This window comes from Poecilia formosa, unplaced genomic scaffold (assembly GCF_000485575.1).
Source record: "Poecilia formosa unplaced genomic scaffold, Poecilia_formosa-5.1.2 Scaffold262, whole genome shotgun sequence".
Classification (NCBI taxonomy): Eukaryota; Metazoa; Chordata; class Actinopteri; order Cyprinodontiformes; family Poeciliidae; genus Poecilia; species Poecilia formosa.
This window is the reverse complement of record NW_006800201.1, coordinates 423,576-451,498: the sequence shown is the minus strand read 5'-3', so window position 1 is coordinate 451,498 and position 27,923 is coordinate 423,576. Positions and strand designations below refer to the sequence as shown.

At 37.9% G+C, this 27,923-nt stretch overlaps 1 protein-coding gene across 2 annotated transcripts; it reads right to left on the bottom strand.

Annotated features, from left to right (window-relative positions):
• Nucleotides 1-109: 109 nt before the first annotated feature.
• LOC103150762 (cell wall protein DAN4-like) lies at nt 110-10,332 on the bottom strand. 2 transcript variants are annotated; one of them, XM_016680916.1, is made up of 5 exons: nt 9,526-10,332; nt 6,968-7,118; nt 5,164-5,822; nt 2,294-2,419; nt 110-571 (listed from the first exon to the last, which is right to left on the bottom strand). In XM_016680916.1, the coding sequence occupies exons 2-5, from the start codon at nt 7,014-7,016 to the stop codon at nt 515-517; spliced, it is 891 nt and encodes a 296-aa protein (XP_016536402.1). In that variant the 5' UTR covers nt 7,017-7,118; nt 9,526-10,332; the 3' UTR covers nt 110-514. The 2 variants fall into 2 exon arrangements, with proteins under 2 accessions (XP_016536402.1, XP_016536403.1); XM_016680917.1 differs by lacking the exon at nt 9,526-10,332 and having other exon boundaries at nt 6,968-7,360.
• Between the last annotated feature and the right edge of the window lie 17,591 nt (nt 10,333-27,923).

Here is a 27,923-nt window from a genome sequence, read left to right as displayed (position 1 = left end):
ATTTCTGAGTTAAAACCAAATCAATTTTCTTGTTGAGTTAAATTGCATTTTCAAGGCAGCAGGTGGACTTTTGTTTTCAAGTTAAACCAACTTCAAATGTTTTACAGCTGCAGCTTCTCATCTCACAATTACATTTATTCTAAAATACTATGATTGTAACATATAATTAGCATTTTTATACTTATTATATATTAGTGGGATGCACAGTTGGTAGCTTGTAGTCAAAAAATCTTTGATTCAAATCCATTGTCTGAGATACACAAGATGATTTAGATGGAAAATATATAAATTATAAGATATATGAATTAAAATACCAGCTTTTCAAACAAGAAAGCTGATAGAATCAGTATTATAGCTTTTCAACAAAGTCCCAAAGTTCTTTACAGACAATAAATAAAGTCAGTAGGACTTAAAAATATGATACAGTCATGAGATGATGATAATTATAATGATAAAACTGTAAAACAGCTGTCATCTGGTGATTCCTCTCTGCTGATTGGCTTGCTCAGGGTCTTCACTGGATGATGGTGTGCGACCCAGACTGCTGGTTCACGGGCCTCGTCACATATTCCTGAAACAGATCAATAATCAGTAATGTGATGAGCTTAATCAGCTTTTTAATTTTTGATTTTAACTTCCTGTGGACATACATTTCCACTTAAGTTATCAAACTTAATTTAACTCAAAGTGTCTCACTTCAAAAACACACATATTGATGAAAAAGAAGTAGTTCTATTGGCAGATTATTTCTCTAAAAACATGGGAAAGTCATCTTGAAATAATCTTCCAGTGGAACTAGTTCTTTTTTAAGAAATTATTTACTTAAAACAAGCTCATATTTCTTTCTGAAAAGTTAATTGTAAGTTAATTTTGTCTTATTTCAAGTGTACAAAGATATTTGAACTAGAAACTAAACCAAAAATACTCGGTAACATTTGGTGTTTTTGCAGTGCAGACTTTAGAAAATAATTATGTTGATTTCCAGGTAGAAATATAATAAAATCAATAACAGTAGATTACAAAACTCCAGGAGGATTTACACCGGATGTTCGGAGTGTGTGGCTAAAAGTCAACACACACCCTGACGGCTTTTATTTGTTCATGTTTTGTTGTCACAGAAACATTCATCACAGTTAAGTGTTTTAAGTGTCCCTCTGCAATCCCTGGTGAAACTTTGACTCATAAAAATGCACATTAATAACTTTCAAACTGAACTTGTCCTCTCTGACACACCCAGACTCAACACACTGTCCTCAGGAGGTTTGAGATATTATAATCCATCTTAAATCTGCTGGACCCTGTTCCTGTTCACTTAGATTTACAAATGAGATTTTTTTTTCTCAAATAAATTCAGTGTTTCCTTAGAATTAAAGTAATTTATCTTTGAGGAATAAATATGTTTCATATTTGTGCAAATCCAGAAAATGTGGCAGAAGGTTTCATTTGCTTAGACTCTCCTGGAGGTTGAATCCACTGAAACTACTTCCCACATGAAGTAATGTGAAGATCACAGTTTTGTTCCTTGAGTTTAGGAGTTTTTTTTAAAGGAAACCTGTTATGCAAAATTCACGTTTTGTATGTTTTTATACTTCCATTTGGGTCTCAGCTGCTTATAAAAAACCCTCCTAATGTTTTTTGACAATAAATTAATGTTTTTTGGTGTCTGGGAAATTAGACATTTCATCAAACCTCCCAATTGTTAAATCACATTCAACAGGCACTGTGCCGTTACCTAGCAACCCCAGCCATGACCAACCCGTTACCTAGCAACCCACGCTGAGCTCTGGCCCATTTGGTCACTTGGTTTTACTTCTGTGTGTTCTGTACAATGGCTGCTGGAAAAGACAAATGTTTTGTTGTTGACTTATCATGGAGAAACTACTTAACGTATTCTTGTTGATTGTGCATGAGGCTCCACTTCTGCTTTTCAGAAATGTATGTTTGTGTAATTGCGCTTCTGTTTGCAGCTATTTTCATGTTCAAGTGCAAATGGTGAGTTGGAGGGCGTGGCCAGCAGCAGCTTATTTGGATTTAAAGTGACAAGAGACCCTGAATCAGCTCATTGTAGGAAGAACTGAGAAGACTAAAATCTCATTATCTAATAATTATTTTTGCAAAAAAATGTAGTTGACATGTTTTATATCGCCCATAGAGCTACTCTAACTTGCTCAAGGAAGCATAGTTGGTCACCAAAGCTCAGCTAGTTAATGAATCAAAAGTCCATCTTAAAACCATGAAGCACTAGGTTCCAGCAGCAAACCGGATCAGTAGTGATGGCGAATGTTTCACTCACACGATCCTTGCCGTTGGTCGAATAGAAGCGGCTGTGGGTGGTGTACATCGGGATGTTGTTTGTTTCGATCAGGTTTGAATAGGGACTGAAGCTATTTCTGCGCTTCGAGCAGCAGAACCACACCAGCTGCAAACACAATAAGCACATTTACAGAGAAGACATCAGTGGAATAATCAAAGAAGTTAAACAAAATGCAGCGTTTGAAGATATAGCCGAACCGTGACCTTTGATGGTTTTACTCTGATTGTAAACGTAACTTAGAACAGGGTGGAGGCTTTAATGGGGAAGAGACGAGTTTAAAAGTCCAGATAAAACTTTAATTACATCAAACACTGCTTTTGCACATATTAACACCTTTCTCAAAGTGCATTTATTACAATACCTGCATGCAATAACTGTCCCAGTCACATCTACTGCTAAAATGACCTCCCTCATAAAAAGCCTTGCTACGCCTTTTAGGCCTGGTGTTGATGAACTGCTGCTTTCCTGCTGACTGTCTTCTGTGTGTACAAAAACAAAACCTTATCAAGAATGTTTGTCTAGTTTGTAGTGCAAACACCTTAATACATTTGAGATAAGACAAAACTAACATACAAGTAACTTTTCAGCAAGACAAGCAGCTTGGGTTAAGCCTGCATTTCTTGAATTTTGATTAAAAAAAGTATCAGTTCCATTGGGAGATTTTTTCACTTAACTTGGAAAAACATTTTGATTTCTATATTTTCTAAGTTGTTTTGAGAAAAGTGTTTTTTGCTGGTGCTGCTGCCCCTTGATTTTCTTGGGTATTCTCTACTGTGAGGTTTCTAGCCTTCTCCTGGAGAACCAACATTTAGCTTTATACTTTAACAATATAGAACAAACTTAGAGAATACCATCTACTTAGAAACCCAGAACAACTGGAACCAACATCTAGTTTTATACTTACTAATCCAGAACAAACTTAAAATCCAGAGAAACCTTTAGAAGTTGATAAATTGTGGAATACTTATTGGTAATAAGTGATTATTCTTATTACCAATTGAGAACAAACTTTAGATCTGTGGAAACTCCTATTAGTTTAAATTGTGTAGTACTTCTGTCCTTTTGTTGTTGTTGCCTTTGTCTTTTTCTCTTTCTTTTGGTTTTGTTGTTTTGTTTGTTTTTCCTTCTAATTCATGTAAAACACTTTGAACTGCCCTGTTGCTGAAAATGTGTGATATAAATAAAATTGTCTGACCTTACCTCGCCATTCTATTAATTACACATCTCCATGTGACAAACTGGCACACACACCTTCTCCACATGTACACACCTACTGTACACACACTCAAAAGGTTGAAGGTCATACAAACACAGGATCATATTTTATTGTACTGCCTGTCTACTGATGTCAGTAACCCTGATTTCATAAAGTCAGTCACGCAATAAGTATCACATCTACAAATATCAGCTTCTTCATATGACATCCCTGAAACTTCAGGACAGGACAGGTGAAAAATAAAGACATGAATCCCAGTTAACATTGAAATCAACATACAGAATGAAACAGAAACTGTTCCGTGTTTTTCCCAATTTAGTGTTCAGAGATTAGGCGTACACACTGACCCATTAATTCAGAAATAGAATAAGAGTTCATTCACACCAGCCCTGTTTAGTCTGTTTTAATAAAACTCCTGTTTGTTTGTTTAGAAAAACTGGTGTGAATATGCAATCGAACACCTTCTGCGGACCAAAAAAGCGAAATCTGATTCTCCTACAAACCTCGGTCTTGATTCAGTTGAAGTGAACTCTGGTGCGGTTTGAATGCTTATGTGAATGACAAGCAGACCAAAAACATAAAGTAGACTATAGATCAAGGCATTCTGGGTAAATACAAGTACAAAACGCGCAAGTCTAGTGCTAGCTGAAGAAATGACTTGTGGTCTTTTGCCAAAGACCAAAAGAGAAATCCTGCAACTGCTAAAATTTGACACCACTCATTTTAATTTACATTTTGTGAAGAAGGAAGTTGCATTCAGGGTCTTCTTCTAACATTTTCTTGTTGTTTTCTTTAGTGGTTCTTGGTGTAGTGCCACCACAGGGCAGGAGGTGAACCGGTTTGAAAACTTGTCTGGTGGCATTTTCACGTCTTATATTCTGGAAGACTCGGCTCAGTTGGGGATAAAAATTGTATCATGCTGTTCGCTTTTATACATCACTCTTTCCCTCACCTGTGGTGGCGCTGCACCAATAACCACTAAAGAAACAACAAGAAAACATTAGAATAAGGCCCTGTGTGCAAACTTTCTTCTTCACAAGATGTGAACAGAAATGGACTAGTGTAAGATTCTAGTGGTTGTAGGATTTATCCTTTGTATTTGGTAAAAGACCACAAGCCATTTCTCCTGCTAGTGCCAGACTTGAGCTTTTATTTTGGTTGTATTTACCCATAATACACTGCGCTATAGTCCACTTCCTGCTTTTGGAATGTTCTCCAATCCACTTGGCATTCACATCAAGCAACCGAGACTTGGACTTCAAAGTGGACCAGAGTTCACTTTTTTGGTCCACATCGTGCATTCACACCTCCCCAAATGAAGTGGACTTTCTAGACAAATAAATTAGAGCATATTTTATTTATCACTACAGAAAGGTTCAGTGAATGCGCATATAAAACTGGTGGGTTCGGTACCTCAAAAAAGGGTAAGAACTACAGTTTGATTAAAGTGGAGTAAAGAGGGCTGGTATGAATGCACTGTAAAAAGTACTCTTCTATGGTAACTCGTTGACATATTTAATTTAGTGTTTAACTTTTTACACCATTTTACAGTGTGCTGCTGCTGTGATTTAATCGGCAGCTTTTCCTGCTCTGCATCAAGAGAAATGAGCTTAAAGATCTGAACTTTACTCACCAGAGCGATTAGCAGCAGGAGGAGCAGCAGCAGAACCAGAGCAGCCAGAACCAACAGAGCAATACCCCATCCAGGAACCCCCCCACTGGCCGCAGCGGGACCGGAGCTGGTTCTGGAGCTGGTTGTTGGGTTTGAGGTGAGGTTGGAGTTCTGGGTCGTTGGGTTTGTGTTTGGCGTGACAGTTGAGTTCACATCTGGGGTAGCCGTCACATTCTCAGATGTTTGGTTTGTGTTGGGAGTTGCAGTCGGGTTTGGAGCACTTGTTGAGTTTGGATTCATGCTAACAGTTTCATTCATGCTTGACGTGGTGTTCGCTGGGTCGGCTGTAGTCTGGTTTGTGACCAGGGGTGAGTCGGTGTTGGTGCTGGTGTTCTGCGTGCCGTTGTTTCCATCTGCTCCTGGTGTGACGTTTGGAGAAGCTGTAGAACTGTTGCTACTGGGGGAAGTGGTGTTGATCGTTGTTACGTTGCTGTCTGGAGTCGTCATGTTGGAGGATTCGGCTGCAACTGCCGTGGTGTTGCTGGTGACGCCTGGATCAGATGTGGAGTTGGTGGGTTGAGGAGATATTGAGCTGTTTCTGGTTGTGGTTTCATTTGCTGTGGTTTCATTTGCTGTAATCGTCCCAGGTGCTGTAGTACTCTGGCTTCTGGTGACCGACACTAAAACAAAATCCAAACAAACAAACAAAAAAAATACACAGAAGTTAAGCAGGCAAAAAAAGAGAGACTTGACTTATCTTTAAATCACAATAACATGAATCTGAAACAGAGTATATGCTCATACTTTAATTTTTTCCTGGTCTGGATAAGTATGGAAGAAATAAAAATTAGTGAAAAATATATATATTTTCTGAACTTTTTTCCATCTTGCATTTGTCAAAAGGACAAAAACCTCATAAAGCTTCCCCAGTGAAGCTTTATGAGGTTTATTATTTATTTTTCCCCAGTGAAAATAAATAATGCTATAACCCCCTGGACAGGTTTTATGGCTTCAGTTTGTGGTCTTTAGAAAATGCAGATCAGAGCTTTTTATAACCTGGGGAAAGTTTGGAAAAGCATTCCTGATCAATCTGCGCTGAAATCTTTTCAAAAATTAGCTGGCATTGTTGAGCCAGTGTGTAAAAAGATCCGTATAAAGAAAACATGAACAGGTTATAAAAGGACAAAGCTTTCATGCCCTGACCCAAATGTTTTTGTGTCAGTGTGGTAACAGAGGTGTAGTTTCCAAAAACTGTGTGTTCTAGTATTAGTAGATCTATGGTTCATTTTGTAATTCATACTGAAAGGCTGCAAATCTGGTTTTCCTTTATGTCCAAATTAGGACTGCACTATTTGAAAACAATGGATTTTATTGTTCAATATCCCAATATAAGATCTCCTAAAATATGATTGACTCATTATTCTTTAAAGGTTTAATGTTTACCTTTTCTGCCAAACCTGAAGAACAGAAGCAACAGAAACTAAAACAGGAAGTTATTTTATACTTTTACAAGTAGAACTGGATATTTTTTCACATTTTGAAGAAATAAAAGCTGCAGGTTTAGATGAACTGGTTTAGTTTAATGAAAATGATTACAACAATTAATCAGGTAACATCCATCAGGTTCTGGTGAATGTTACCAGAAAACATTCATTTCTCAAAAAATGTCAGGTTTTTCTTTTTCCAGTGCAAGACCTTCATCTCTTTACCTCTGGAGTCAGATCCCAGAAAATGTTTTAGACATCAGTTTTTCATTTAAGCTGAAGTCATACAAGCTATAATATGTAAGTCCATGAAGATGTGAAACTAAGTTTGTTTTAATTACCTGAGGAGACAAATACGAGAACGATGCAGAGTGCGAGAGGCGTCTCCATCTTCCTGAGGAAATCCGACGGTTTGTGACAAAGATCTCAGTGTGTGGATCTGTTGGAGTCTGTTTGCACCAGGAGAAAGACTCCTTTATACACCTGGCTCACCTGCACACAGGTGGGGGAGGAACAGACGGCGGGATGAGGGATCTATCCTCAGGATGTTAGACTTCCCAGCAGCAACAGAGCGCCCCCCTGTGGCCTAACGGGGAACTTCTGTTTAGCAGGTTTCATTCAATACAAAAATGTCTGGATTTTAGGCTTAAAAGTCTAAGCCTAAAAGTAATGTTAACTTGATCAGGATTAATGGCCAGCTAGCACCTGTACACTGTAAAACATTTGAAGGTGGCTTAACTTGAAAACAAAAGTCCACCTGCTGCCTTGAAAATGTAATTTAAGTCAACAAAAAAAATGTTTTGGTTTTAACAAAGAAATTAAAGTTCATGAAGTTGATTTAACAACAAGAGACAAGTTGTCTAAACATCGTTTTTTAAGTTAATTAATCTTGAATTCTAAGTTTTAACTTAATGCTGCAATTTAAACCAAATATTTATTTCACAATATTCAAGAAAAAATCTGTCCTCACCTGGTTAAAAGAGCCACATTTCTCTATTATTTCACTCTCAGTATCAAGTTAAAATATCTACTTATTTTACTTTAGAATAATTTAAATTCCTGTTTCAAATCGCATGAACAAAATTTCTGATCTGATGATGAATTTTATTAAACTTCACAATGAATTCAGCTCAGAAACATTTAGTGTGAACAGGACTTTATCCTCAGGCTTTAAAATAAACATTTTCCTTAATAAAACACCAGAGTCGGATCAATGTGACGCTCTTCCATCTCAGGATACAGAATCATGCCGCTAAGCATTCTGGGAAATAGTTTCCACTCCTGTCTTTTTCTTCTTTCAGTTTTTTAAGTGGCAAAAACTCTAGTTTATTCAACTCCTGGAGGTTTGACAAAATTAATAAAAAGTTAACACAACTTACTGCTGTAAGTTTATCTTTCATAAACTCGCATGTTATGCATTAGATTTTGAAAACAAATCTAACGGATTTAGATTGGTCTTAAAATCTAAAACCACCTGGGACAAATAATGTTGCCCCAAATGAGCAACATCATTTTTGGTTTTGTGATTATTTTTAGTTATTTTACTTGAGTCCTAGGTCAGTTTTTGTTTTTAGATGATTTTGAATTTGAAATAAATGACATGACGCCGGCTTCGCCTCCATGCGGAAGTAGACCAAACAAACAGCGTTATAATGGTACAGGTAGTGAAACTTAATAAAAGGTCAGAAAAAAAAAACTAAAAACATATAGTTGGGCTGAGGGAATACGGCTGAATAAACTCATCCAGATTTATTTTTGAGAAAATTTTATGATTTTCTTGGACAGAGAAAAATAATAGAGTTCAAGTCAAATTGAACAATTTTGAAAATTAATTTATTTTTGGAGCCAGCTGAAGTTCTCGGGTTTGTACTGAAGGGGGAGCCACAGGAAAAGTTTCAGACCCTTCAGTGAAGCTGGCATTTTAAATGCCAGCCTTTAAAATGCCAAGCATGGAACCAGAAATGACAGTAATTATGACTTTAGATGGCATCAGTTCTTAAAGCTTTGTGATAATTTCTTGTGGTGTGAGAAATTTCCAGAATTTTCCAGAATATTCTAAAGCAACAAACCCCTGATTCTTCCTGGGAGAATACATCTCTACATCACACTTATCAGCTTCAGTAAACTGTGTAAACTCTTGCAGAGAAGTTTTTCTAATGCTGTGAATTCAAACGAAGGATTTCACCGATTTTTGTCGGTCAGACAAAAACCTGGTGGATTTCTCCAACATGGGTGGTCCCCTAGGAAATGAGACAACATCCCACTACTGAAGATGATAAAATTAACTAAAGACGTGTGCGAGCAAACTAAGAAAATAAATAAAAATGGCTGATGAGTATTAGATCAAAAAAGGTTGGTTCTGCGGTGTTCCTTGTTGACCATGCGGCCCGGTTCCTGTCTGAATCCAGGCGTGGCGACTCGTCTGACCGCGAGGTGAATTCTGGCATTCCTTCATGCAGCCGTCACTGGCAAGGACAAAGCGTGATCAGGCAGCCTTGAGTGATTTGCACAGCAGGTCTTAACCTGCCATATAACAGCCAACCAGTCACTCGGTCAATTAGAGTGAGAATCCAACACACTTACAACCTGACGCTGTTGCATAAAGTCAACCTTAAGTTTGATGAGAGCAGAGAGATGGTGAGGTGGTGATGGTGGTCACAACTGTAGCATTATTAACGTGTTTCCTTTACAAACGTGCACAAATATTTCTTTATATTCTGCTAATGTTGAAAAAACACAATTTCTCAATTGCAGAGTTTCCTTTAAATAAAAAATGAAATTAAAATCACATGTGAAGAAGCTTGTTTGTTGCCAAAAGTCATGCTGTGAGAAGCTTTGGTGGAACCAGCTGCACATTGTCCGAAAACAAAGAACAAATGATTATCCTTCTGCTACTTACTGTTGTCTTCTTTGTGGTTTTTGTCAGTAGTAACATCCGGCTGTTGATCCCATGACTCCTGTGACATGAAACAAGTGTTTCCATTGCAGTTTTGCGAAATAAATTTATTTTGATATGGCTGAAAACCACTGCATCCTAGTGCAGCAACTTTTATCAAAATTGCCGTGTCTCCATTATTTTTTATTCATTTATTTTGTAATTTCAATTTGCGGAACAATATGATAGTGGAGATGCACATATTGCTCTACAAACAAACAGTGTTATAATGGCAATGTTGGTGGAACTCAATGCGTTAACTGAGATATTGTTTGCGTTATTTTTGCCTTATAAGCTAACACTGAGGCAAAGATGACAGGCAAGAAAAGCCTCCAACGAGTCATTCATCACGTTTGTAATGTTATTTGCGGGGAACAACAGAGAAATTAATTAAAGCACAAGTTTTTCGTAGCCAGAGGAAGAATAAGGGGCACAAAGTCTCATCAGATGTGACTGTGAACGCTGTGGGGCACATCTTGGGCTAAAGCAGGTGATTAATGACTGCCTTCAAGAAAATGCTTAAAAATAAATATTAGCTTAAATGTAAATACCGCAGTTACTGCAGCACATGCTGCCATAGAACTACCATTGGAATTTACACGCATAAAATCAAGCATAACTGCCTTCATTTATTGATCTTTGATTTGACTATAAGGTAAGTGTCGTTATGACAAAAAAGGGACACTTACTACCAGTTACCTTTGTGCAGACGAACATGTGGTAGTTGCTGTTGATCACAGTTTCATTCAGCTGGACATAAGGTCGGCTGCAGGCCATAATGTAAGAAATATAATTTCTTACTTTATTCCAGACTCCATTTGGATTTTGGAAATGTAATAAATTATATTAGACCCTCTAACGGCTCTGGTAATATTTTCTGGGATTGCACTGACAGCGTTGGACCATGATGTTCTATTATTTCCCTCAAAATCTTTATGACTGCAGTGTGTTAGCAATAATGAACGCTGGCAACGTGCAGTTCCTCCAGACAAGGGGCATGCACTTCTGGACAAATTGCGACTGACAGTTGGTCTGTAGCTGACCAACCCGCTAAAACGATTGACAGGTGGCGGCATGTCAGTTCTGAAAAGAACCAAATAATCTTAGCACAGTGTTGATTTAACTCTGCAAAATTGGCTGTGAAGGTAGAGGTAGATGTGCCCCACCAGCTGCTGTGCTGCAGTTTGGAATATGAATAAAGAAAATAGGTGAGGATAGCTTGCTTTCACATGCCCTACCATGTTAAGTGCTGAGCCGGTCTGGTATGAAAATTCACCATCTCAGGTTCAGCACAGGTTCAAACAATTAAAAAAAAGAAAATGTTCTCCCTCAAAGCACCAGCTGAATAAATTATGTAGAAACTAAAAGTTCGATCAAAGATGATCGCTGGAAGCCAACGAATGTGCGTTTCGCAAACGAAGGCTCCTCCCAGTAATCACTCAGCTGCACGTTGGAAACAGTAATCATCGGTTGGTATTAATGAGTGCCTCTTCTCCACTTCAGGCCCCTCTTCAGGTCTGACAGGTGACGTGTAAACAAAGCGCTGCGGCGTGGGCCTGACGTGTCACCGTAGCCGCGCTGCAGCAGCGGAGGCATGGCCCAGCCTGTTCACCGCATCTCTCATTACCCTGCATTGTCTGTCCTCCCTGCCCTCCGTTTTACCTGTCAGTCACTGACAGCTGCCAATAAGGGTGAGGGCTCCTGCACACACAGGCACACCTGATACTTCCATGTGAAAACACACATGGTTCAACATACATAGCTTATCATTCTGACTTCTTCCACAGGACAGACAGACGGACGGGCTGGCTGCAAAAACAACAAATCTTACCAAGAATTTTTGTTTAGTTTCTAGTGCAAATATCTTAGTACATTTGAAATGAGACAAAACTTAAAAATAAGTTTTCAGAAAGATACACAAGCTTGTTTTAAGTCAGTAATTCTTGAATATTGATTAAAGAAAAGTACTAGTTTCACTGGCTGAACAAGATGTATTCTCCTGTTTTAAGTTAAATAATCTGGCAGTAGAACTACAATTTTTTGTATCTACAGCCAAAAATTATCAACTTAAAACAAGCTCCATACTTTATTGAAAACTTACTTTTAGTCATTTTTGTCTTAATTTAAGTGTACTAACATTTTTACAATAGAAACTAGACAACTTCTTGGTAGGATTTTGTGTTTTTCCACTTCATAATAACAAATACTATCAAGAATGTGTCTAGTTTCTAGTGTAAATATCATAGTACACTTGAAATAAGACAAAAATAACTTAAATGTAAGTTTTCAGCAAGATACATAAGCATGTTTTAAGTCCATAATATTTAAAACAAGCTGGCTTAACTAGAGAATTTTTTTTAATGTTTTCAATCAAATAATCTGTCTGTAAAACTACAACTTTTTCTATCTAAGAATTTAAAAATTGTTGACTTAAAACTGGCTCTCATATCTTGCTGAAAATTTACTTTTAAGTCATTTTTGTCTTAATTCCAGCGTACTAAAATATTTGTAATAGAAACTAGATACATTAGGTAGATAGCTAGCTCAATAGATAGATAGATAGATAGATAGATAGATAGAAGTGAAAACTTACAGAACAGTTACTTTAAAAACACGATTTCAGTGCACCGTGATATACATGCTGTTGATATTGAGATGGACCTGATCTCACACAAAAACACGATGGATTTATGTAAATAATAAGAAAATAATCCAGGAAAAGCACAAGAAAGTCATGTCAAAATCAAAGTACCACACTGTTCTTTCAGGGCAGATAGCAGCAGCATGTTAAAATGAATCACTTAAGAAATTCTTTGGAAAAACAAAACCAAAACCGATCATATTAGGGTGGCTAAAAACTAGAAAATGTGTCAAAAAGCCACACATGAAAGCAACATTTACAGGAAATCTGTTGCAAGTGCAGCTTGCAGGAACTAAACATTTCCACTCAGCACAAATATTTCCAGATTCTCCTCAACAAATTTGAAGTACAAGTATTTTTTTCACTCCAGTAAATCTGCTGAAGTTTATTGTTGACGACATTTCCCATGACTGCAACTGTGAGCAGTAATTAAAGCTGCCAGCGGCGCTGTCTTTCAGCAGCTCAGGTCGTCAGCACAGAGCAGGAATGCTGGGAATGTTCATTTCTGAGTGTCGAGCTGGATGCAAGCTGAGATTTTCATCGCTTGCCTGATGAAGTTATGAGAAAAGAACAAGTTCATTTCTACATCTGGCGTCACCTCTATGTCTCGGGATTTGTTTGTTGTGTCTTGTGAACCAACTTGTTCAGGGATTATGAATATTTGCGGACATGGAAGCGCCACGATAGCAGCACAGAATGCCTGATTGCATCGCCAGGACAGTTTTTTTCTGTTGTTGATCATGCTTGTTGCGTGTGAAAATAAGGAATATTGTGTCAGATTAGTCCGACCTTTGGTTGAACTGCTGATCTCACCTGGAATGACCAGTTATCTGCTGATCCTAGCAGACGGCGAGGGTCTGGCCTTCCCCGTTGCCCGTATGAATGCAATACCCATCCGCCATTTTGATCCCTCCTTGGGCAGTCACGCTGCACCTGCTGTACCCCAGCTTGCTTTGTTTTTCAGCTCCTCGGGGCCATGTCAGCCGATCCGTATCTCGGTAAAGTCGGTGTGTTCACGGTCACATTCCAATGGGGATTTGCAAACTGGATCGGAGAAACTCATCTAAACCGAGGATTAAAACTCCGAGCTGCTTCAGATGCTCCGATAGCAGTCGCTGGTTGCTTCCTTCACTGCTCTTTCTCACATCGTGGGAAAAACTAAAAGCTGGGCTGATGGCAACGAACGAGGGTTGTTTTTAGAAAATACATACGGCATGAATTTTTGTTTTGAAAATCCCCCACCCAGCTCTTAAACCTCGTCAGATAACCAACACTTGGCAACGTTTTGGGATAATTAGGACTGGTCATGCCCTGTGCATCGCTCACCACACCCTCCCGTTCCCTGTCCTAATGCTCTCTGGCAACAATATCCGCTCTGTTTCCACCGGTTCCTGTGCCAGTCACACTTACTCCACCATCTGTCTGGAATGGCACTGATAGAAAACGCCTAAAGTGCTGGTGCTGGGCCAGAGCCAGCTCTCTTATGCTGATTAATGGCTAATTGTGTTGACAAATGGTGAAAGTGTTGAGTTATCCCCTCTGAGTGTTCAATCACTGCATCTCCTTCTTCCTGTCCCGCATATTGGGTAAAACCAAGTGACATCTAGATTAGTCCAGATACAAAAAAAATCCAAACTTGATACCGATACCATTTTCAACCAATCAGCTCCAGAACAAATATGTTTTCAATCAATCTACTTCATTTATACTAGTAGGAACATTTGGTTACTGTGAGGTGAATCAGCTTTCTTGACAAACAAGAAACTTGACAGAAAAGCATAATAAAGAGAAATATTAATCAATCAAGGTTATTTGTGTAGCACATTTCAGCAACAGGGCAGGTAAGGGTTGAAAAAAACATCATAAACAAATTATACAGTCACCAATTATGAAACCAGTAACAAACATTGCATTTTCTCAATTTCCATCATTAAAATCATCAATACACATCAAATATGTTGATCAGGGTTCCATTTATTATGGCTTAAAAGCAAATCTAAACTGATGGGCCTTTAGTCTTGATTTAAAGGCATTCAGTGTTTCGGCTGATTTCAGTTTTCTGGAAGTTTGCTCCAGATTTGTAGTGCATAGAAGCTGAAAATGGTTTAAAGTGGCCTGTTGCTAGAACAAGATTTTAAAATAGCAATGTGAAAACTATATGCTAGTCGCTAATGATAAAGTTAAAAACAATAATTCCGAGTCTACTTAGAAAAATGTATAATTCAAGCCTCTTTGAAACCTCAATGTTTGAAAACTCGCTGATGCGAGGTGCTTGAGTGGTGATTCATGAATCGTCAAACGTTTGAAGGAGCAGATTTATGATATACTGTAACTGTTTTGTGAGAAACGTTTATTCAAAGAAACCATTGCTGATTTGTGCTTTATTTGTAGAAAGAAATAAAAAATTGAGTAGTATTATCCAGAAACACGGTGAAAATCTTACATGTTTTTGGAGCTGCAGTGTTAATTTACAGTCTTGTATCAGCAGTGTGTGTTTTAAACATATAAGTGTGTTTCTTTGTGTCTAGAGCATTTTTCTCTTGCGGTTCTGTTGAGTTGTAAACTTCTCCAACACTGGTTTGATTAATATTGCTAGTGAAAACCTGGAGTCAACCCAAAAGAAAGCATAAGTCTCAGTTTACTCTGTCAAATACTCAGTGCAGCTCCACCTATTGTTTGTCCTTTTGTCACCTTAGCTCGATCTAATCCTGCCCTCCGCCTCCTCTTCTGTCCTCGCCTCAGATATTTGCATGACTGCACCACTTACCTTTCTTTTCGCTCTGTGTGAAGAGTTGAACTCTTCAACTCTTCACCCTTGCTCTCCTCCTGAGGGAGAGAAGTCCTGAGAATTTCACATCTTTTGTAAGTGAAGATGACCTCCTAATGTCTGCCATCTCCCATGTGCAACATCGTGTCGCCTCTTGCCTGGTTGTAAGTACTGAGGTTATAATGAATATTTTTAGACTTGAGGACAACCCGTCTGACAAAACTAACTAAAAAAATCAAAGAATAGTTTTTCTTCCTGAATTTTAATTACATTTGGATTCATTATTCACTTTCTAGGTTTGGATGTAAAGAGTAAAGTTTGAGGACTTTCAAACAGAAGTTTTCAAACATTACAAAACCTTTTCTATAATGGATAGTGGCGAAAAAACACGATTAAAATCACAGGTAAATAGCTGTTCATGTGATAAGACCTTAAAAAACATGTCATCCTCTTACCACTTCCTGTCGTCTTCTTTGTCTTAGTAACATCCAGTTATTGATCATACGAGTTGTGTGTTTCCATTGAAGTTCTGCAAAATACACAAATTTCAGAGCCGACGGAAAAACACTTCATTCTAGTGCAAAACCTTTTTATTGAAAAGCTTGAGTCTTTTTTTAAGTTGCTGTGTTTCCATAAAGCAAATTTATTTTTGGAATTTCAATTTGCACAATTATAAGGTGAGTGGAGACGCAGGTAAAGACAACAACAATGAAGAACTGACCAGCTGGGAAACAAGGAGATGTTTTTAAATTCAATTTGAATTTTACTTTGTTATTTTATTTTGTTATTTACAAATGTCAATGTAAAAAATGATAGCATTTGTACTGCTACAAATGCTACACATTTCAATAGCAAAGTACAAATGGCACACATAATTTAAAATGTTTTATAAAAATTTGATTGTTTATCAATAAATTGTCACCGAATATTTAAAAAGCAAAATTAATGTTATTTGGAAAACATAAACTAAAAAACTAATTAAAATTTTTCATTGATTGTGGCTCCAAATGTGTCATATTGCAATGAAAAAGTGATGGAAATAAATATAATATTAAATAATTTCTAGCAAGAGTGAGGGAAGGATATGTGGAAATATTTTAATAGATTACTTTTCATTTCACAGAATTTTGAAAGTATAAAGTGGATGAGCCGTTTTAGTTTTCTTAACACTGACAGAAGATATATAAAAACAGTAGACACATTAAAAATAAGAGTTTGTGTCACATATTTAATTTGCACTGAAGGAATCTGAGGAAACGTGCTGGACTGCGGCTGCTGGTGAGTCCTGGCGCCACTCTGTCCGCCTAACGCCACCGTCAGCCCCCTCAGGCTGCTCACTCCTTTATGTCGCCTTTCTGCAGAGCATCAAATGAGCCAGAAATCCCTCAAGATCCTAAAACAGAGACAGAATAAGACTGAAGAAGAAAGAGTCGTGTAAAAGGGCTGATGAGGAGAAAAATGAGATGGTAAAAGTGAGACAGGAAAAGATAAGAAAAAGACGTGACACTGGAAACTTAAAATTTGTTTGATCCAAAATGGTGTTAAATTTCTGGAGATCAACCACACTGCCTGAAGGGAAAGCTCTTCTGTTTACTGTTTTGTTTTCTTTTTTAGAAAAAAAAAAAACTACAGAGAGTTTTGATCTTCCAACCAATCTGGTGTGGGATGCTCCTTGACCTCCATCGATAAATAATATTAGAGATTGAAATAATACAGAGGTTTGCTAAAGGTAACCATTTTGCACTCACCTATCATGGACACAAAACAATCAGGCTAGTTAGCCAGCTAGCAAGAGTATATTAGCAGCTACTTAGCAGTAGCCTCAACCACGTCATGTCTGACTCAAATCCCATCACAAAAACTATATATGATATACGAGATTCAAGGTTTCCCCCAGAAAAGTTGCTAAGCCTGGTGGTTGAGGCGCTCAGCAGTCATTCCACCAGCGGCCTGCCATTTGTTTGAGTTAAAAAATGTTTAAAGTTGACAGAAAATTTGAAAATATCACTTGATATGTATGTGCTATTGGAAGATTGGAAGATTAATATCTGAATACCAACTATAATGTAAAAAAAAAGCAAACACTACACAAAATTAAATGAATAAGCAATGCTAAGCCTGGTGGGGGCACAAGTCAAGCCTGGTGGCCCGCCAGGCTTATAATACACTGGGAGACCCTGGAGATTAAATAATCCTGCCACAACAAAAATCAAGACCTTTGTTTAATGTATTTAAGGCCATCTTACATTTTCTTGATTAATTTAAGCCATTTTAAGGCCTTAATTTTAGATACATGAATTTAAGACTTTTTAAGGATATGCGGACAGCCTGCAGTGTTTTCTCTGGGTCCCTTAATCGCCCAAATGGAGGAAGTAGTTTATAAAAACCAAATTAACCCGGTTCAATGGAGGGCTGGTGAATAAAAGAATAAAAAAGGAAACATTCAGAGAAGGTGGAGGCATGTTTGATCCTAGTGCTCCTAATAATAGATACATAAAGGAACATTTTCTGTGTCCCATCGGAGCGGGGGTATTATTGTGGCAGCGCTGCTTCTTTGTTCTTCCCTGCAGACAAGTGACAGTGAAAGCAATCTGCTCTGTGGCAGAGCTGCATCCAACAGCATATCCCTGATAAGGAGACCATCCCTGGCCTCTCCGCCATGGTGTCTCATCCAGCAGGCTTAACTTTGCCTTTCTAATCCCCTCCAATGGAAAAAAGGGGCTTTGATTATTTGCTGACCAATAAACCCCAATCTGAGAGTGGAGAAGGCAATTGTTTTGCTGGCTGTAGAGAAGGTGAAGGCGATGATTGGCACGCTTATTGCTGAGCGTTTATCACTTTTCCTGATGAGCCTGCCTACTTAATAATATCCAGAGGATCAAGTGTGATAGATTTGATCTTTTTGCTTTGCTTTATTATTCCCTTTCTCTTTATTCTCTTCCATCACCATAACAACAACTACTTAGATAATGGAGCTACTCTGAAAGGGGCTAATCTTGCGGGGTGACGCGGCCGAATTCGAAGGGCGACAAGGCGCCCGTCATTCTGCTGCCCAAACCAGAATGATGCGTTCAATGTCCAGATCTTAACCACAAAGGCCTCATTTTGGCATGCACCCATCCCCTCTAGCCTTACACACCTCCTGCATAAACCCCTGACGATGCTAATGAACAGCGTAAGTTTGGGTGAGATAGCACCCAGACTTTAAGCTATGCAAAAATATTCACAGTTCTAAGCTAGAGAATGAAGAGAGAAATAATACGATATGAAAAGTAGGGGGGGGGGAATCATATTTCGCTTTGCTGGTTGTATATTTAAGCTGTCTGCCGTGTGCTGGGGATTTGTTACCGTCTGTCACCTTTCCTCCCTCCTCTTCCCTGCATCATCTTTCTCTAATTAAAGTGTTTGTTGTCACCCTCAGATGCAGGGTGTGAAATCAAGTTAGCAGTTTATGTAAGAGGCATGGTGGAAATCAAACACTTTGTTCATCAGAAAGACAGGGACTTCAATCACTCCAAGCTGGGATATATGTTTCCATTGTTGACTTTGCAATCTGCATGCTAAGCCAATTTTCTACTTAAGTCTCCCAGCTTTTAAAAATGTTATTTGGTTCCCTATGTGGTCTTAATTCTCCCCCCTTGGTGATAGCACAGCCGTAGTGGGCCGTTCGGGAAAATATAGGACCAATTAGAAACTGTAAGTTATTGTTTACAATTTCCAAAATGGCAAAACTGAAAACTGAGGTCTAATGTCACCAAAGCAAAGATGTAAAAGAGGCACAGAAAAGAGGCTTAACAGACTCATGGTGACCTATTATGCTTCTTGAACGGGTTAGTATAACTCTATGGCCTAATCAAAACATGTTCACTAATTTTTTTTTTTTGCACAGAATCATTCCTAGATAAGATTTTAGTCTGGCCAGTTCTTCCTATTTCGAAATCATTTTAGAATGAGTTGTTTTAGGGCGTCTTGTCACTTTAATGCCACGCCCTCCAACTCAACGTTTACAATCGCACATGAAAATCTCTGCAAGCAGATGTGTAATTATACAACTGTACATCTTTGAAAAGCAGAAGTGGCACCTCCTGCACAACCAACAAGTGGTTTCTGGGTGGTAAGTCAAGAACAAAACACTTGTCTTTGTACAGCGCATACAGCGGTAAAACCAGCTGACCAAACGTGTTGGAACGTTTTGTTCGACGCTTGTAAAAGTGTTTCATGTATTGTTTATTTGTTTTCTGCTTTGCTTATCAAAGCAGAAAACATTGCTTTGCTAACTGTATGCTTTGAACTGACGTCACTGCAAAAAACAAACGGTAGTTTAAATGCAGTAACTTGCAGACCACTAGAGGGCGCCCCCGGACCACAGTTTCAGAAAGACAGTTTTAAGTCAATAATTCCTCAATATTGGTAAAAAGAAAAAAGTACTAGTTACATTGACAGATAAATTCACTTATAACAAGACATTTTTCCTATGTTACAGGTGAAGTAATCTGCAGTAAAACTAGAACTTTTTCATCAAAATTAAGGAATTACTGACTTAAAACAAGCTCCTATTTCTTGGTGGAAACTTAGTTTTGCCTTATTTCAAGTATTGAGATATTTCCACTAGAAACTAGACCAAAATTACCTGTTAAGATTTTGTGTTTTTGCATTTTTGTTCCAGAAAAGACAACTAATCAGCAGCTTTGGCGCATTAGGAACATGTTACTTAATAAAGAAGCAGTGTGTGCACACATCAGGTCAGAGGGACCTAGAGCCCCGACCAGGACCCTCTGAAGCCGTTACACGACAATGTGTGCATGAAAAATAAGACGACCTCTGATTCCCTTTCCCCAGAATTCGGTGCAAACAGAGCATTATTTACACACAGCGGGTTCTTTGCTGTTCCTCCATTATGGTGCCAGCTGAAGTTGCCAGGAGATTTGTGATGGAGCCCCAAAGCCTCTAATGATATAAGTCAGCAGTGTTACAACCCAGCAGGGTGGAGGTCTGACCAGGTGCTGCATCCTGTGAAGATGCATAAGCTGGTGTGTCTGGTTTTCCTGATGCCGGCCCCCGGCTGGCTGCAGCTGCCGCTCAGACACGGAGCCCGGGTTTAGAGGGGAAGGTGTGGCCTGATGCGGACTCAGAAAGGTGACAGCAACCTGGCAGAGATCTAACCCCGCCGTACCACCTGTACATCCCCAAACGCCGCTCCTCCATCTCCAAAACCCCCAGCCCCTCCCTGAAGCCCAACAGGATCTGCTCCAGAGGGATAACAGAAAAGGAAGAGAATCCAATTTCTTATCCAGCCTGGCAACTGACTTAATTCCCTTTTTGGCAGCCAGCGGCCCGACTGCTGCTGCTGCTCTGCCGCCTGCAGCCTTCCCAAGCTGAGAAAACATACAAGTGCCTGGGAATTGGGAAGAAAGTACAGGAGGAAGGAAAGTAGGGGGATAAAGGAAACGGAAAAAATGACGATTTTTCTTGCAAGTGCTTTTGGAGTAGACTGACAGGAAGCTCTATAAAACAAGTGAAAAATGTCAGAAAGCAGAAAGAATGTAGAGAACAAAAAAAAATAATTCACTTAAATATTAGCTACCAACAAGAATTTTTACGTTTATAGTCGTACATGTTTTTAATTATCTTTAAGAAAATTGAATTTAACACACACTAAGAGACAAGAATAAAATGGAATAGATTAGAGTCTTTATTATTATCCACAAAAAGTTCTTCAGGTGTCAAAACAATATATAGAAAATAAGATTACCAATAACAACAACAAAAACAGGTCAGTTTCTGTGTTTGCAAGGTTGTGGCCCCATTTTTTACCAACATGTCATTTAATCTCTTCCTTTTCCATAAATCAAGAGAAAAGTGAAGAAGGAGGAGAAAAAGTAACTAAGGATGTTTTCCTACCTGGTACTTAAATTTGTTACATTTTCACGGTTCGCTTTCATGCTGCAGTGTGTCAAATGACCCAAACCCGAAGAAAAGCTTATTCACCTCCTTGCCTGTGGGGGGCGCTGCATCAAGAACTACTGAAGAAAACATTACAAAAATCTCTGAAGAAGACATGAAGCACAAAATCTGAACAAAATGGAATAGAGTCAGATTTTAGCGTTTGTAAAATGTTCCTTTTGCTTTGGTAATTGACTACAAGCTATTTTTCCCTCTAGCGATAGACTGTCGTGTATGTTTGGGGTTTATTTACCCACAATGCTCTGCTTTTGGAGCAGTCTCCAATCCCCTTGCATCCACGAATGCATTCAAACAGCACCAGGGTTCACACTGAGACCGCGGGTTGTAAGTGGACCAGAGTATTAGATTTTGCATTCACACCTCCAAAAACAAACCGGACTTTCTACATAAATAATCTAGAATTTGATTAAAGCATAATAAACAGGGATGCTGAACAAGCCCTAAAAACTGAACATAGATAAATTATTTTTTATTTATCCTTTATTTTACCAGCATAAAACTCCTAATGACGACAATACAGTTAAACGACACATTACAAAATATAAACCCCACATAAAGTCAATTCAAACTGTGGCATGTAAAATTTGTTTCTGCTGAATCATTTATAAAAGCCTTGAAGGAAAAACCATGAGATCAGCTCTTTAAAATTCAGTTCCTCCTGAAGCAGATCGCAAGTGAAGTGAAAAGCTTTTTTTTTAATCAAAGTCAGTGTGGACTCTAGAGACGGTCAATAAGAAACAAAATTAAAAGAAACAAGAGAGGACAAATAGAAAACACAGAGGTACCCACAGATTATGACACCTGCACATTATTTCCATCTGTGGTCCAGATCATATACTTCTCAGCAGCATCTTGTTGTCCAGCTGAATCAACCAAAGTTTCAACACGACCGTCCAAAATCCACGTGTTCAACATATTCGTGGCCTTAACCTCTCATTACCATCCACACCCCCAGTCCAGGCCTCCCACCCACACATGAAAGAGAAAAGCAACAGTTCCAGTCTGTTTGTCCTGTAAGAGCTGACTGCTGAGCTCGGCAGATTGAAAAGGAGGAGCCGAGGCCACAGAGCATGAAAGAGGATAGAAGAAGAAGACAACAGGACAAGGAGAATGAGAGGAGGGGAGGGAGAGGAGGAGGAGGAGGGGAGGACAAGAAACAAGTTGAAGGGTCAGTCTTCAAACAGCCCCTCTCCTCCTCATCACTTAAGAGACACTTTAGGTGGGGGTCAAATTATTAACACCCCTACGACCACTTTAAAGACGACAAAGGAGGGTATGTGTGGATGGACACTGATGTTTCACCCTATTGGTCACACACTACTTTAATTAGTCACCAAAACAGTCCACACAAACCCAGGCATCCGCATGTATCTCGGACCTCAAACACACTGTAAAACATGAGCCGCATTTAGTTGTGTCTATTGTCCTCTACTCAGTTAAATATGTTTAAAGTTTTAGTTTTTTAACCTAAATGTGAGTTTGTGAAACATAAACTTACAGCAGTAAGTTGTGTTAACTTTTTATTAATTTTGTCAAACCTCCAGGAGTTAAATCAACCAGAGTTTTCAGGTTAGCACTTAAAAAACTGAAAGAAGAAAAAGACAGGAGTGGGAACTATTTCCCAGAATGCTTAGCGACATGTTTCTGTATCCTGAGATGGAAGTGCGTCACATTGATCCGACTCTGGTGTTTTATTAAGGAAAATGTTTATTTTAAAGCTTGAGGATAATGTCCTGTTCACACTGAATGTTTCTGAGCTGAATTCATTGTGATGTTTAATAAAATTCATCATCAGATCAGAAATTTTGTTCATGCAACTTGAAACAAGAATTTAAATTATTCTAAAGTAAAATAAGTAGATATTTTAATTTGATATTGTGAGTAAAATAATAGAGAAATGTGGCTCTTTAACCAGGTGAGGACTGGTTTTGGTTGTGTATTGTGAAATAATTTATTGCAGCATTAAGTTAAAAGTCACAATTCAAGATTAATGAACTTAAAAAACGATGTTTAGACAACTTGTCTGTTGTTGTTAAATCAACTTCATGAACTTTAATTTCTGACTGAAAACCAAAACAATTTTCTTGTTGACTTAAATTGCATTTTCAAGGCAGCAGGTTGACTTTCGTTTTCAAGTTAAACCAACTTCAAATTTTTTACAGTGCAATCACATTTTAAAAGTTGTGTTTTTTCCACAATGTTGTAAATCACAGTCTGGAGTTAGATTTTGCAAAATACCCAAAACACCACTTGATTTTCACAAGTTGAGAACTGAAACTGGAGTATTTAGCACTTGTTAATTGTTAAAGACTAACCTTGATATACAGCAATAAATTTTTTTTTCTTTGTTCTAATCTTTATCATTAACATCAGCAGGATATTGATTCATTTTGAAAGATGTGGTTTAAAAGATATCTTTATATAAAAAAGTGTTCCCAGAGATTTTAGTTCTTTATGTTGATTTTTAAGTGTAAAATGATAAAGACATAACAAATAAAAGAAAAAAGAAAAGAAAGACTGTGTTAATGTTATTTTGAGAAGTTTTTAGCACATTAGTAGTGACTTTAAGATGGAGAAACTTCCAGCAGGAGAAATGGTCAAACACTTTTATCAGAGTGTGTCAACATTTCTGCAGATAGTGAGGTCTAGATGTCACAGCACTTTCCAAATCAGTTCAATTTAGCAGCGATCTCATCTAGATTGGATCTCAGGTCTTAATTCTTTGTTTAATAATTTGCTGCTAATCGCCTTCCCTCCCAGCGAATGATAAGGCTGCCGCCTTAGTCAAAGTAAATCTTCTCATTGCGAGCTTCTATAAGCTGTTCAATAAATAAGATTAGAGCATATCCTCTGTTACACTGGAGAATAAGACAAACGCAGTCAGATCCGATTGTAATGCCATGTTTCTGCCATCCATCCATTTGGCAACTTTAGCATTTTAATAAGCTAGAAAACCAGTAGATTCAGTTGTTAGGTAAATTACCATTAGCAGAGCAAACTGTTAATGTAATCCTCCACACTGTAAAACATTTGAAGTTGGTTTAACTTGAAAACAAAAGTCCACCTGCTGCCTTGAAAATGCAATTTAAGTCGACAAGAAAATTGTTTTGGTTTTAACTCAGAAATTAAAGTTCATGAAGTTGATTTAACAACAAGAGACAAGGTGTCTAAACATTGTTTTTTTAAGTTCATTAATCTTGAATTGTGACTTTTAACTTAATGCTGAAATTTAAACTAAATATTTATTTCACAATATGTAAGAAAAAAGTCAGTCCTCTCCTGGTTAAAGAGCCACATTTCTCTATTATTTCACTCACAATATTAAGTTAAAATATCTACTTATTTTACTTTAGAATAATTTAAATTCTTGTTTCAAGTTGCATGAACAAAATTTCTGATCTGATGATGAATTTTATTAAACTTCACAATGAATTCAGTTCAGAAACATTTAGTGTGAACAGAAAATTATCCTCAAGCTTTAAAATAAACATTTTCCTTAATAAAACACCAGAGTCGGATCAATGTGACGCACTTCCATCTCAGGATACAGAAACATGCCGCTAAGCATTCTGGGAAATAGTTCCCACTCCTGTCTTTTTCTTCTTTCAGTTTTTTAAGTGCTAACCTAAAAACTCTAGTTGATTCAACTCCTGGAGGTTTGACAAAATTAATAAAAAGTTAACACAACTTACTGCTGTAAGTTTATCTTTCACAAACTCACATTTAGACTCTAAATCTAAAACTGGATTCATTTATTTTACTTGAAGAGTAGAAGACAGTAGACACATCTAAATGCGACTCAAATGTTTTACAGTGTATGTAGAAGAAAACGCTGTTATTTCTCGTTAATGGGGATTCTTTCATTTAATTAGAAAATGCCTCATTTCATCCTCTCAGGTTTAACTGTAACTGGATGTTTATGCCATTTCAAGCTCAGTTCAGTGAAGGCCAACTGAGTCATTTAGGATGATTTCAGCATTTTTCTCCTCTGAGAATCTCACCTGCTGCAGTCGCAGAATAACTTCCCTGGAGTCTGAACTGGGTCAGCACCCTGTGCCCTCTGCTTTGCTCTCCTTTAGGAAAGTCAGTGTTTGTTTACGCCTGGCTGACTTTAATCCAGGGTTTGTTGTGTTGCAGCGGCCTGTCAGTCAGAGCGGTGACAGCAGCACCGAGGGGCACCTCCAGCTGTCAGACACAAGCGCCGACTCGTTACCGAAGCGCCAGAAACAAAGTCGGTCACCAACAAACAGGCAAATCTTTCAGCGGGGGAAGTTCAATTAGCAAAACACACCTAGAGTCTTCGAATAACAGCCTTTGTTGATTAACATCCACCTGAAAATATTACTGGATGTGAGGAAAATATTGTTTAATTTTGTCATTGTATTAACAGAGTGGCAACAAATCAGCATCATAAGTTCAGTTATTAGATCTTTCTGAAGCTGTTTCAAAATAATATTTGTTTGCTTTAGATTTTGGGGATTTTTTTTTATCAAGTTAGAGCTTTCTAGTGATGACAGAATATGTTAGTTTGAATTAACACAAACAGCCTGATTTTAGTTTCAGAGAACCTAACAGCTCTCTGTTTCTGCAGCTTCACTTTAGTCTCAAGTCCAGAAAAGAAACAAACAAAAAACAAACAAACAAATAAAAACATTTAAATCTGCAGTATGTAACTTTTATGAACAATACGTCATGTTTGTTAAAATTGTCAGCATATATGGTGTGAGGCAAGTATGTAAAACATACTTCTCGTGATTACATACTGCAACTGGTGCTGGTGTTTTTGTAGCCTCTAATGTCTTTTAAAATGAATTTGGGGATTATTGATGGCCAATAGTTTCTGGGGAAAAAAGGTTTTAATTGCTCTAATGGCTTTTATTTGGTAGTAAATTGACAAAAAAAAGTGGGTAATGAGAGAAGGGGAAGACCGGGAAGCGGACCCACAGCCGCATTGAAAACTAGAGTCTCCATATGTGAGTTGTGCTTAACCCCTGCACACAGCACACCCTGCCAGTAGTATTTTAAAACTCAGACTTCTATGTTAATATATACTTTACACCATTCTGTGTTAGATTAACATGTTCATAGTGTTAACTTTTGACAATATACACTAGTTGTTGGGTAGATTAACACTGAAGTGTATTTGATTTCAACTACTGTGAGTGTTGATTCAACTCTATCACAAATAACACTTTCAGAAGTGTAACTTCTACACCATCCAGAGTGGACCAATATAAACACTTTCAAAGTGTTGAATTTAACTCTGTAGGAGTTGATGGAAAATTTTCAAATTTGCTGTGCAGGAGGAGGCAGAGCAGCTTGATTTACTGTCATAGAGACAGTTTCAAGAAATATGTAAAACAAAAAAACAAACTGCATACTAGAGCTTTAATCCATCTTTAATACAGTTTTTTTTTATTTCAGCTAATTTCTCAATGTCAGTTTTCGTTATTAGGTTAGTTTTAATTAACTATAGTAACCTCATGATTTTGCCCTGGCAAAACTTTTTTCATCATCTCCCTAAATACATATAATATCGTTTCTTATACACTCCAGTTTTTCTTGTCCAGTCTGTCACGGTGCTAACACAGATCAGCTATTATCGCTCAAACTTCTGCTTGAATCCCAAACACCATTTAACTCGATGAGCATGTCTGTTTGTTTTAGTAGAAAGCCCCGACGTTGGATGTCAGACATACTGGGCCAGTTTTTCCATTAGTGCTGAAACAGTCCTGGATCACAGCTCAGCAAACACATTCCTCTCTGGCACTCTGAGACTCGACTTAATGGTGGATTCCCTGCAAGACATCCACTCTGTTTTCCCCCCTCTTTCTTCCTCTCTCTGGCTCTCCTTTAAGTGTTAATCCTTGGGAAAGTTCCACCCGTAGCGGCTTGTTTGAAGTGAGCCAGTGGCTATCCGCTAAATATGGCCCCCAGTCATCTGAATCATTAGATTAGGCTTAGGCACGGCCCTGACAAAAGAGATTTCGTATCGCTGTTTGTTTCAAGGAGAGGCTCCGCTTCAGCCAGCACGGCCTCGGAAAAAAGAACAGGCACTCAGGAAGCACAGACATCAAATGTAGGAAGCTGAGAACAAGATGCACTCCAGATCTGGAAGGTAACAAGGAACAAAACAAAAACAACTTTAAGATAAGTTTGTATTTTTATGGAAGGAAATACATTGTGCAAGTTTCCAAATATTTCAAAAATATCTGCATATTTATAAAAATGCAAATGTAATATCCATCCTGCGCGTGTCAGAAAGCGCAATGTGCCACAAAAATAACAAAAGTGCATGAATATATGCAGTTAAGAGCAAAAGTGTGTCAGTTAAATTTCATGAAACTTTCATTAAGTTTTTCATAGCTAAAGTTTGGACCTGCTGCCTCACAGAAAAACAAGAAGACAGAAAATATTCACACCCTCAGACCTCAGGAAGCAGAGAAACGCTACAAATTCACCAGAGAAACATAAAATTTCTCCTCTGCCAAGCTGGGATTTCAGCCCAGGACTTTCTACTGCGCCGACACGTAAACCCAAGCGAATAAAAGCAAAATAACAAACAAATATATGCATTCATTCATAAAAGTGAGATATGGAACAAAAATAAATCCTGCAATAATTTATCTTTACCTTACCGCGTGTCAGTTAATATATTGTTTATTCATGTAGTTTTATTATTCATTAAATTAGTGAGAAAAAGATAAACATACTCATGCTAAGTGCATTAATTTGCTGTTTCCGGTCATTTTTAACATAAAGTATTTAAAAAAATCTGACCAAACTATTTGATTGACTGTATTTGTATTGAAATTTTAGTATTGGTGATATTTTCATCAGTTGAAGTTTTCCTAAAACTTGCTTTTATTTTCCCTTTTCGCTGAATCACAGACATTACTTTTCAAATGCTCTGAATAAATATTATTTAATCTGTGCATTTAAATTCATTGAAGGGTCGACCTTGTTACAAATACAACAATTATTTACATT